Source organism: Scyliorhinus canicula, chromosome 8, assembly GCF_902713615.1.
Source record: "Scyliorhinus canicula chromosome 8, sScyCan1.1, whole genome shotgun sequence".
Taxonomy (NCBI): domain Eukaryota; kingdom Metazoa; phylum Chordata; class Chondrichthyes; order Carcharhiniformes; family Scyliorhinidae; genus Scyliorhinus; species Scyliorhinus canicula.
The window spans coordinates 70,384,787-70,397,336 of NC_052153.1; the positions used below are offsets into that span (position 1 = coordinate 70,384,787).

Here is a 12,550-nt window from a genome sequence, read left to right on the forward strand (position 1 = left end):
CTAAAGTAACATTTTTTATATTAGACTGGGACCAGCAGAGCTCTTCAACTTCATCCAACTGACGTGGCAGCGGTGAGGCATGACCTCCCCCTTGGACACAACCCCATCGCTAACTAGCTGTTCTTTTCCACCAGGGGCTCTAATTATAAATCCAGGGCAGTTTACGAGTAGTAACACCACTCCATCTGCTGAGAGGGAGGGAAATGTTGCATCACAGGGCACCTCTTTATCGTTAACAAGATCCCATCTTCGGATGATCAGCAGCTTGAACGAGAATAGCTAGATTCATAGATATGGTAGTGGATGGTTTGCTGGCTGAAGTAAGGACTAATCTCAGCAAGGAGGCCGAGGGAAGAAGACCCATGAATGGAATCTTCAGGCCCTGTAAAGGCAGATGGCTGAAGCAACAAGTATAATCTCTACCAGCTGCCACGCTATGATGCTGTAAGTGGTTCAGTAACCCCTTGCAAGAGGGGCAGCACGGTGGTTAGCACTGCTGACTCACAGCGCCAAGGTCCCAGGTTCAAGCCCGACCCTGGGTCACTGTCCATGTGGAGTTTGCACATTCTCCCCGTGTTTGCGTGTTTCGTCCCCACAACCCAAAGATGCGCAGGGTAGGTGGATTGGCCACGCTAAATTGCCCCTTAATTGGAAAAAATAAATGTTTTAAATTTAAAAAAAGTAACCTTGCAAGAGTGACCAAGGTAAACTAAGGTACTCCTCTCATTGGCACATCCTTCTCAATGTTGAAGGTTTCACTCAGCACTTTACCTCTTGATCTATTTTGGTGTTATCATCTGGGTGCCAAGCTAACTTGATTGTGCAAAGAGGAATCTCCCAGAATAGTGAAGCACTGTGTTAACTCATGATAGCACTCTGACCTTGCTACAGGTTCACTGAGATCATTTATTTGTCTAAATTGGTCTAAAACTAAATATTCAATGAATTTTGAGAGGTCATTTGTTGCAATTCTCACATCTTAAAATTTATATCTGGCACCTCTTTCATGTTTCATCCCAACTGACTCCTTTTGTTACCATTGCTACCAAATTCCATGAACCAATTACTTACAAAACAGGGATAGATAAGTAACCACCCTGAGTAATTGCAGTCGAGGTTCCATTCAGTATGCTAATTTACTTTTGTATCTCCGAGTTTCTGTTGGATTAGAGGCTTAGTTCTGCAGGCATATAATCAGACAACAATATAAATAGGATGACCACTATTCGAGCAAGAAAAAATTAAAGAACGTTCAAATTAAAATAGTTACCCTGTAGCCTCCATATTTTCATGTCACTTTTAAAAGATAAATTTAGAGTACCCAATTATTATTTTTTCCAATTAACAGGCAATTTAACATGGCCAATCCACCTACCCTGCACATCTTTGGGCTGTGGGGGTTGAGACCCACGCAAGCCATGGGGAGAATGTGCAAACTCCACACGGACAGTACCCGGGGCCAGGATCAAACCCGGGTTCTCAGCATTGTGAGGCAGCAGTGCTAACCATTGCACCACCTTGCCGCCTTTGATATTTTCATATCATTTTGCAGTCTCCGATCAGTATGTAGAATTTGTTGCCTATTCGGTAGACTTTAGTAGGAAGTCTTACAACACCAGGTTAAAGTCTAACAGGTGGTTTTGAATCACTAGCTTTTGGAGCACTGCTCCTTCCTCAGGATGGAATTTCCTTCCACCTGAGGAAGGAGCAGCACTCCAAAAGCTAGTGATTAGAAACAAACCTGTTGGACTTTAACCTGGTGTTGTAAGACTTCTTACTGTGCTCACCCCAGTCCAACGGCGGCATCTCCACATCAGTATAGTTATACTGACAATTGTAGGCTGCCTTAGGCTTAATGGCAAAGGATTTGTTCTTGATGTGCATGTATGAATTAGAATAGCGCATTGCATAATGTGTCTCAATTTCAACACATTGAGGATGTAGCAAAGCAGAGAAATATGTTGTGTTTGCAATTTAAAAAGCACAAATGAGGCAATTTAAAGGAACAGTAACTGTAAAAGTGTCAGTTAAGTGAAATGATTGGAGACTTGTGGTAATTATTCCATGTTTATTATTCTGAACCTGTGCTGCAGACTTCTCATAAACAATGTGAAGCACAATCACAGGAAAGCAGCAAGTAAGATCTCTAACTGTACATTTGCTCTAGAGTATACTTCGAAAGATTCTGCTTCCAATCTCCAGTCTGGAGAATTGTATGTGGAGTGAATGGTGAGGTTTGCCATAAGCAATAATGGCATGTTGGCAGCCCGTTATGTTTTCCGCTGGATTTTCTTTTCTTTGGAAAAATAAATTGGACAGTGTAAAACAGGCTGCTTACCGTCGTCACCCAGTTTGCAGTTCCACCCAAGACGCATTTCACCCCAATGCGTTTCATTGTTTATTTTTAAATAGGGCGGGGCTCCTTTGCCTGCATGTCTAATTCTCCAGTCTGCGCTCCGATTGATTAAGACTCTGCCAGAAGGAGAATCACCCCAAAAATACTTACCCTGATACGCTGTCGGTTTTCTGCTGTGATTTATTTTCACACTCAGTTGAAATTGAGATGGAAAGCTAGCAAATCTAAGTATGGTTCATAGTTCTACAGATTAAATTAAATTATCTCATTTACTGGCAGCCAATTTTTTTATTTTTTTTGCAGCGATGTCTGGCTAAACTATGGTGAAACCTTAGTAGACAAAGGGCACCTTTGTCCTTTTTTCAGCATTTAATCAGTTGGGATTTTTGTGAATAAACTTGACAAGTTTCCAAATCTGTATGTATATGTGTTCCTATGAGAATTCAAGTAATTTCTGGTAAAAAGACATTTATAGAGGAAAGGACTGACTGAGCATGATAAACACTCCAGTAATTGGCAGGTTGATGTGAAATAAAGAAAACTCAATTTATTTCCTACTTCAAGTGTATAACTGTATAATAATCCTTCATTCCTTCAAAGCTATTCTAGTTTAATAGAATTAGTATTTCTGCAGTGATTCTGCATTTCATAAACATTACATTAAAAGCTTGCTTTTTATCCTAATATTTCTGAAGTCTCTGGAAAGTACACGTTTATTATTTCTGATTTTTAAACAAGACTGTATCATTATGGCAATGACTGTAGAATGTCACAGAGATTAGAGGTTTACAGGCAACAGCATTAATGAGTGAAGTATATAATTTGAAGGACTTTGATCTTGGCAATGACAGCCTACTGCTTCTCCAATTTGAGATGATAATTCCTATTTGCATATTAGTATTTGGTTTCCTATGCAGATGTCAGGGTGTTCCTATCAAATTAGATGGTTTATTTTTAAAGGGACATGATGAGTCATAATTAGTTCCGCGAAATTATAAATTTGGGCATTTCTTGCTGTCTTGGGTCTGTTTGTCTTGCAGTACAGTTCCCTAGATAATTCATTGAGAGGCCTAGCAATTCTATGGAAGACCAGACATTTTCCTACTCGTGATATTTTCTGTTAGTTCTCTCTGATACAGCATGCTCCTTATTGGGATGATTCAGAAGGAACCTGACACCTGGGCCGATGTTTTTGTTTTGGGGAAGGGAACTCGATGCCTGCAACATTTCCAGGTCCTGACCTTGCACCCTATCAGTGACGCAATGTCATTTTCGAAGTGTCAGCCACTAACTGGCGTAAGAATAGGGACATCGTGCGTGGGCATCCACGAACAGCAGCTATGCCTTTGGCCGAGGATGAGTAGGGAGAGCAGAAGTGCCAGCGGTGATTTGGGCACTTGTCGCCAGGTAGCGCCACGTTTTTGTGATGCTTCCCTTGAATCCCTGATCATGGCACTGGTCGACATGAGCACTGTATACTTCTCTCCATCGAAAGGAAAAGTTCCAGCAAACCAGACCAAGCAGGAGACTTGCATTGTGTTCCATCCAAAAGTCCTAAAGCTTCCTGTCTGCGCTGGAGACGCCAGCTCTGTGCCAATACATCTGACTTTCACTCACCACTTTTATACAACTTTTTTTACACTGCAGTCATGTGCAATAATGTTTCCGCGCTCTGTTCCTGAGAGCTTTATTCAAACGTGTCTGATGCCCTCCTTGCTCCTGTGCTTGCCATTTGATCTTTGCTAATTGTTGCTCGCTACAATCCGAATGAGCTCGAGAAGGAAGTGTGTTGCTGGCTCACCACCGCTCCAAACCTCCTTTTTTCCAGACTGACCCACACCCAATATCACCCCCACAAGTGATTGAAAATGTGCCCCCCCATGACAATCACTATTTACAGCAGTTTGTAATTACCACCACCAAACATCAGAGTTCAGACAAACCCGCATTTGGAAAGTCCAATAAAAATAACTGGTGATGCTAAATAGTAACAACTTACATTCAACTTTGTGAAATATCCAGAGTCCAAAAGCACCCCGAAAATTTTTTAAAACATGTATTTATACAGTATCTTGCACGACCACCAAGTCCCACAGTTCTTTGCAATCAATGAAGTACTTTCAAAGTTGTTACTGCTGGAACTGTAGCCCAGATCTTCAAAACAGGGTCAAAACCACTGCGTCTGATGCTGATCAGACCAAAATTACTCCCTAGCCTGGATACGTTTAAAAAGGCCCAACCTCTGATCCATGATACAGAATAACGTCCTCAGTGCAGAAATCCTTGCAGAGAGTAGCAAAGCGAGTCGGCACAGAAGATCCTTACGGCTCTAGCTGCCGAATGTCTAGTGTGAATGTTAGCGGATGGATGATGGATGAATGAGTGAATGGGTAGGATGGATGAGGTGGGGCAGCATGGTAGCACAGTGGTTAGCGCAGTTGCTTCACAGCTCCAGGGTCCCAAGTTTGATTCCCGGCTTGGGTCACTGTCTGTATGGAGTCTGCACGTTCTCCCCATGTCTGCATGGGTTTCCTCCGGGTGCTCCGGTTTCCTCCCACAGTCCAAAGATGAGCAGGTTAGGTGGATCTGCCATGCTAAATTGCCCTTGGGTTAGGTGGGGTTACTGGGTCACGGGGATAGAGTGGAGGTGTGGGCTTAAGTAGGGTACTCTTTCCAAGGGCTGGTGCAGACTCGATGGGCCGAATGGCAGCCTCCTGCGCTGTAAATGAGGCTTCCTTGATGTGGAGAATTTATGTTGATGTGCAGAATTTATGTTGATGTGCAGAATTTATGTGGTGAAATTGAGCAGCCAGGCTAGAATGTCCTTCCGTTGATCAGATGTCGCATAATCATCATTATCAATTGCAGAGGTGTTCAGGTACATTACACTTTACTCGATCGCGGGACTCCCAAGTTAGCATTGTGCCTCTCAAATGCTTGCAATATAGTTTTTAGGAAAAATGCTGTGTTACTTGCAGATATGCCTGAAACTATTAAGTGGTCCAGGATATGCTTTCTAATCTGTTATCAACTGTGTCCAGCAATACTGCTAATTGGAAAATAGCGCCATATTTTGAGGCTCATTAAACTATGCTTGGGTCAAAAACAATCTTTTTCAAAAACCTTATGTTGTTTGATGTTTATTTTATTTATTAAATATGTAAACAGTAATGTAGCAATGCTCATTTATGAGCAGTCATAGGCACCACTGTTGGAGAATAATTAGTCAATTTACCTTTTTATCAAGCTGTACTGCAATGAGGATAAGATCCAAAAGTTGTTTTCTGCAAAGTCCATGGCAATCCAGTGTTAGGATTCCAACTGATGTTAATACTGGACAAATCTGAACCCAGAGTGAAACCTGTCTTGGTAAATCCTAACTTTGTTTTCTTCAGAAAACAGGGGAGGTCAGTTACTGGACACACTCTCATTAAATCTGCCAGTGTACTTTTAACACACAGGATACCTGGATGAAACCCACACAGACACTGGGAGAATACATGTGCAAACTTCACAAAAGAGTCACCGAGGACAGAATTGAACTCGGGACTCTGACACTGAGGCAGCAGTGCTAACCACTGTCACCATGCCACCATGTAATTGATATGAACAAAGAGAAAGTATAGGAGAAATCTGAGAGACTAAAATCCGACAAATCTCCCAGGGCTGAAGGCTTCCAAACTATGGTTCTAAAGGAAAGAGATGAAGAAATAATGGTTATGATTTTCCAAAATCCCATAGAATCTAAAATGGTCCCAGCGGATTGGAAGTTAGCAAATTTAATACCGCGAGTCAAGAAAAGGAGAGAGAAAACAGGGAACTACAGGTCAGTTGGCCTGACATAGTCATCACGAAAATGCTAGAATCTATAACTAAGGAAGTCTTGAAAAATCATAGTCTGATCGGACAATGTCATCATGGTTTTATGTAAGAAAAGTCATGTTTGTCAAATCTATTAGAGTTTCTTGAGAATGTAACTAGTAGGGGTGTATAAAGGGGAGCTGATGGATGTAATGTACTTGTATTTCCAAAAGGTATCTGTTAAAATGCCACACAAAGGTCTAATGGGCAAGAGAAGGCTCATAGAGTTGGTAGTAGTTAGATTAGTGTGGATAGGAGATTGGTTACAGTCAGCAAGCAAAGAGTAGGAATCAAATTGATATTTTCAAGTTGGCAGGCTATACCAATTGGAGTGCGGCAAAGACCAGTGCTGGGTCTCTCTTTGGACTGTGATTTCTCCTATACTTTCTCTTTGTTCATATCAATTACATGGTGGCATGGTGACAGTGGACCAGCTATTTACAATTTATCTAAATGGCTTAGATGAAGAGGTAGGCAGCATGGTGTCCCAGTGACTAGCACTGCTGCCTCACAGTGCAAGGGACCAGGGTTCAATTCCAGCCTCAGGTGACTGTGTGGAGTTTCAACTTTCTTCCCATGTCTGCGTGGGTTTCCTCCGGGTGCTCCGGTTTCCTCCCACAGTCCAAAGATGTGCGGGTTAGGTGGATTGGCCATGTTAAATTGCCCCTTAGTGTCCAATGGGTTAGGTGGGTTTATGGGGAGAGGGTGAGGGCCTGACCCTGGGTAGCGTGCTCTTTCAGAGAGTTGGTGCAGACTCGATTGGACAGATGGTCTTGTTCTGCACTGTCGGGAGTCTATGATACTATTAACGGACTAAGTTTGCTGACGATACAAGGCAAGGGGAATGCAAGCTGTGGGTGGGATACAAAGGCTGTGGTTTAAGTGAGTGGGAAACCAGGTGGCTGAAGTAGTATAATGTGGGGAAGTGAGAGGTTATTCATTTTGAAAGTTAGAATAGCGAAGAAGAATATTTTTTAAATGGTGTGAAATTTGTAAACATTGGTGTTTGGAGAAATGTAGGTGTACTTGTACATAGTTAACATGTAGGTACGAGAAATAATTACGAAGGCAAAGGGCATAATGGTATTTATTGCCAGGAGTTTACAGTACAAGGAGGAGGAAGTATTGCTACAGTTGTGTACAGGGCTTTGGTGAGACCAAACCTGGAGCACTATGTGCAATTTTGGTCTCCATTTTTTATATGGGATATATTTGTATTGGAGGCAGTACAGTGAAGGCTCATTAGATTGGTTCCTGGGTAAGAGGTATGTTCTGCAATGAGAGACAGTAAATCCTGCCTCTGTCCTGAGGAGTTTAGACAAATATCTTTGAAACAAAGAAAATCTGAAGGGGCTCAATGGCGTAGACAATGAGGTAATTTCTTCTGCCTGGGGAACATACAACTAAGGGCAGATAAGTGACTGATAGCTGAGTTTTGGGGAACCTTTTGTGATAGGGTTTTGCAGGTGTTCCATCACTGAGATATTTAAAGACGAGATAGAATTTTAGTCTTGGTATCAAGAGATATGCGAGCAGACAGGAAAGGAGCTAAGGCCAAAGATCAGCTATGATCTTATAGACTGGTATGGAGGGCTTTGACAAAGGGTCATCTGGACTCAAAACGTAAACTCTTTTCTCTCCCTACAGATGCTGCCAGACCTGCTGAGATTTTCCAGCATTTACTCTTGGGTATAGAATGGTGGAGCAGACTCAGGGGACCACATGGTCTTCTATTACTCCTATTTCGTATGTTCTTTGGCTTGACTGGTTAATGGATCATTAATGCTACCCTTGGTCAGACACTTCACATTAATTTACACAATATGAACAGTGGAATTGTTCATCATTTCAGACACACTTAGTTTGTCGTGTCTGTTTTCTTGCCTCTAGTAGCAAGCATGCTGCCACATGACTTTTAAGCTTTCTTGTCTGAAGTGGGTTTATATTCATTCAAATTATTATTCTTTCTTTGTAACTGTCAAAATCTAAAGAAAAGATTTCACAGTTTTTATTTAAGGCTATTTAGTTTAGAAGCAGAACTGCAAATAATTGAATACATTTGAAAGCAAAGAAGTCACAATTACACCATTAGAGCAAACGTTGATTATCCTTGAAGCTAAGATACTTGGTACTTGTAGGTGGCACAGTGGTTAGCATTGTTACCTCAGCACCAGGGACCCGGGTTCAATCCTGACCTTGGGTGACTTTGTGGAGTTTGCACTTTCTCTTTGTGTCTGCGTGGGTTTCCTCCGGATGCTCTGGTTTCCTCCCACAGTCCAAAAGAGTGCAGGTTAGGTGGATTGGCCAAGCTAAATTGTCTTAGTGTCCAAAGATACCTAGGTTAGGTGAGGCAATGGGCTTGGGTAGGGTGCTCTAACCAGAGGGTTGGTGCTGATCCGATGGGCCGAATGGCCTCCTTCTGATTGGTAGGAATTCTACAGATGGGCGAAGATAAGTGTAGACAGAATCGTTTTAAGGTAACATTTGGAGGAAGAACATCTAGGAAATATTATAGTTTTAGTAAATGTTCCCACATTGGGTTTTCCTTTTCTGCAGAGAATCACCTCTGGCATCAATGGTGCTAATCAATTGATTAGCAAGTAGCTACACAAAGTTCTTAAAATCATTATCCAGGCTAGTGCTGAATGCTGATTAGGGGATGGTCAATACAGCAGCATTCAGCAACATTTTATAATGCAGTGTGAAAAAGTGGATTTCAGATGTTCACACAGCAGTTGGCGATCACAATGGCCTTTTTTTCAGCAGGTCATTACTGACTATTTAGAAATTGTGCCTCAGAAATAATCATTCCATGGAATTTGTTAGTTTCATTTTGTTTAAGACAGTATGATATAAGTAGTAAATATTGTGTAAACAGCAGTACGGAAAATGTCCACAATGTTTTCTTGTGCTGGTTTTGCACTTAACTTTAGTAATTAAGTAATATTTATTTTTTTCAAATCCTCAGATGCAGCAGCTGTTCTATGAGAACTATGAGCACAACAAGAAGGGATACATTCAGGATTTACGCAGCAGCAAGATTCATAATGCGATAACACTCCATCCGAACAAAAGACCTGATTATCAATATAGATTACATAACTACTTGCTGACGCGCAAAGTTTCAGAACTACGCCATCGGACCATTCAGTTGCATCGCGAAAGTGTCTCTATGAGCAAGCTGAGCAACACTGAAGTGCGAAAGGAGGATCAGCAACTTGGAATGATGCCATCTTTTATGCGCTTTCAGCCTCATGACAGGGACGAGGTTCTTGAATGGGAATTTCTGACTGGGAAACACCTGTTTAGCATGGCAGAAACACAAATCCCTCGCCAGGGTATCAACAGTGCGCTGCGTGCAGCCCTGGATGACACTATAATGCAGGTTATGGAAATGATCAATTGGAACTCAAAGACGAGGGGGCGTGTGATTGAATTTAAAGAAATTCAGTATGGCTATCGCAGAGTTAACCCCATGCATGGAGCAGAGTACATCATGGATCTGTTGCTACTTTACAAGAAACACAAGGGGAGAAAGGTGACTGTTCCCGTAAGACGCCATGCCTACATTCAACAATCATTCAGTAAAGCATTCATGAAGGAAGCTGAAGAACTTGATGCCAGAGAGCTTGCAGAAAGCATAAACAGCGACTCTCAGTCCTTCTCATTCCTTTCAAACTCACTGAAAATCTTCTCACCATTCCAATTCACCGAGACCACCAAAGAGCTCAAACAACGCAATGACCAGAAAGTCCACATCCTAGTCCCTCTCGCTGGAAGGTATGATACGTTTGTTCGGTTCATGGAGAACTTTGAGAAGACTTGCCTTATTCCAAAGCAGAATGTAAAACTATTCATATTGTTGTTCAACTCTGATTCAATCCCAGACAAAGGCAAGCACATGGAGTTAATGGGAGAACTTAACCTTAAATATCCTAAAGCAGATATGACCATTCTCCCTATGAAAGGGGAATTCTCCAGGGGCCTAGCCCTAGAAATGGGCTCCTCTTCATTCCATAATGACAGTTTGCTGCTCTTCTGCGATATCGACTTAATTTTTACTCCAGACTTTGTGCAACGATGTAGAGACAATACAATTCAGGGAGAACAGGTTTATTTTCCTGTAATCTTTAGTCAGTACGATCCAAAAATAGTTTATGGTGGTAACCCAATAAATGATAATAACTTTGTTTTCACAAAGAAGACCGGTTTCTGGCGAGATTATGGCTTTGGAATCGTTTGCATATACAAAAGCGATTTATTGCATGTTGGTGGGTTTGATACCTCCATTCAGGGTTGGGGATTAGAAGATGTGGACCTTTTTACTAAAGTGATCTCTGCTGGCTTGAACGCCTTTAGAAGCCAGGAAATTGGGGTTGTCCATGTTTATCACCCTGTTCACTGTGATCCTAATATAGATCCTAAGCAATATAAAATGTGCTTAGGGTCCAAAGCAAGTACATTTGGATCAACAATGCAGTTGGCTGAACTCTGGCTTGAAAAACATCTAAATGGCGGATACAACAGAACTATATCCTGACGTTCAAACTCTTTATCTCACTCTCTCAAAGGGTTTTACCTCAGATTTTTACATTGTTATGCTAATGTTTCCCAGTCGCCTCTTCCAAAGAAGATTTTCAAAGCGTTAAGAAAAGGTGAATTAAGTTGATGAATATTTTAGCATCCTCTGGAAAGTGCTTTGAAAGTGGGTTATTTTGATCTTTTTGCCTAAAACTGGGGAAATACAGAACACTTGAGAGTAGTGTCAATCATATTCCTCCTACAGGCTTTGTAAAAGTACTTCACGCATCAGAATCGGAACTCAAAATTGATGCGATGGAAATAATGCCACAAAAGTGCTTTAAGCTTCAAGTGGAAAAGAACTATTCGAGACTTTTTAATTTATGTTCAGACTTTAAAATTGTTGACTTTCACCATCTGCAGTATTTTTTAAAACTATGTGAACAAATGTATGATTGTATGTTTGCTTTTAAAAACTTTTATGTGGGAATATATTCTCACGAGATTACAGGTACTGGTGACCAAGCTCTAAATGTCTGAAAATGTATGTATTCTGTATACTGTGTACAGTGAGTTTAGATGACTCCTGGTTTCTTCAATGGAAACATGCTGCAAGTAGGCATGTTTCTTCATTCCTTTAGCTTTGTGTCCTTAAATGCCCCTTCAGTTTGCCGCTTAGAACAAATCATCTGAGAACACTCCTATTTATAATAAAGTATCTGCATAACATTATTTCACTTTCTAAATATGATTGGATTGTTTTTGTCTGGTTTGCAAATGTCGCTGGTCTTGTTTGAATTTGTTTTGGCTGTTACACTCCTGACCTGCAATGGTTTGCCTCGTTGATGGAGCATCGCAGTTAGGAAACAGATAGCTGGTAATTAATCATTCCTGCATAGCTTGAGCCACCTCTGGAGATAACAGGATTTGCTGCTTTAAGTGTGTTACACCTGCTCTTAAATTCATTGACATTATACTCCCCCCCCACCCCCAAGAACCCACTTAATTTTCCTTGCTGCATCTTCATCATATTTACATGGTGGACTCCAGGTGCTTTTATGGTCATCTGTGGACATTCTACTTCTGAGGGTGCGGAATCAGTGCTCTGTAGCAGCTGAAACGACCAAGCTAGTCTAAGATTGTCCAGTATCAGACTGATGCTTCAGGGCACTGAATCCCCAACCAAGACTCTTCTATTGAGCTTTTATAGTCAATAATTCTAGAAAGGAAAACCTAGCTTTTAGAATTCGTGGGCAGGCCCACTCTGGGTCCTTGGGCAATATTTGCTATCTCACCTCCATTAAAGCATCCCATTGAATTCTGGGTAGCATTCCATATAGGGCGTAACTTATTATAACGTGAAATTTTGCCCTTTTCATTTCACTGCTTTATAATATATTTGGATGAAAACTACAGAATATTATGCTTTGGATTGCAGAAGAGTTTTCCACCATCAGCACCTAGTTTTAAACTCTGCTTCCAAGAATAAGGTGTATTTTTTGTTTGCCGCTGCTACAGCTTTCTTTCCTCTTCAGTTTCAGAAATGGCAAGGAAGAGCAATTGAAAGTTGCATTTTTTCATCATTTTGTATGTAACTGAGCTAAAACCAGCCAGGCTTGCTAAAACCTCATAATGCACAGTTGTTATTAAGCTGCTGTTGTATTTTCTATAACACAATGAATGGTAGGACACTGGAAAGTACAGAGGACAAGAGCAATCTTGGGCTGCATGTCCAAAGATCCCCGAAGGCAGCAGGACAGGTATATAAGGTGGATACTTGCCTTTATTAGCCAAGGCATAGAATATAAGAGT

At 41.3% G+C, this 12,550-nt stretch overlaps 1 protein-coding gene across 1 annotated transcript in view; it reads left to right on the forward strand.

Annotated features, from left to right (window-relative positions):
- LOC119970310 (chondroitin sulfate synthase 3-like) overlaps positions 1-11,484 on the forward strand; it is a 268,297-nt gene extending 256,813 nt beyond the window's left edge. Inside the window, exon 2 of the mRNA XM_038804713.1 lies at positions 9,186-11,484. Coding sequence (XP_038660641.1) covers positions 9,186-10,757 — 1,572 coding nt within the window. The 3' untranslated portion in view covers positions 10,758-11,484. The remainder of the gene's footprint in view (positions 1-9,185) is intronic.
- Positions 11,485-12,550: the final 1,066 nt, after the last annotated feature.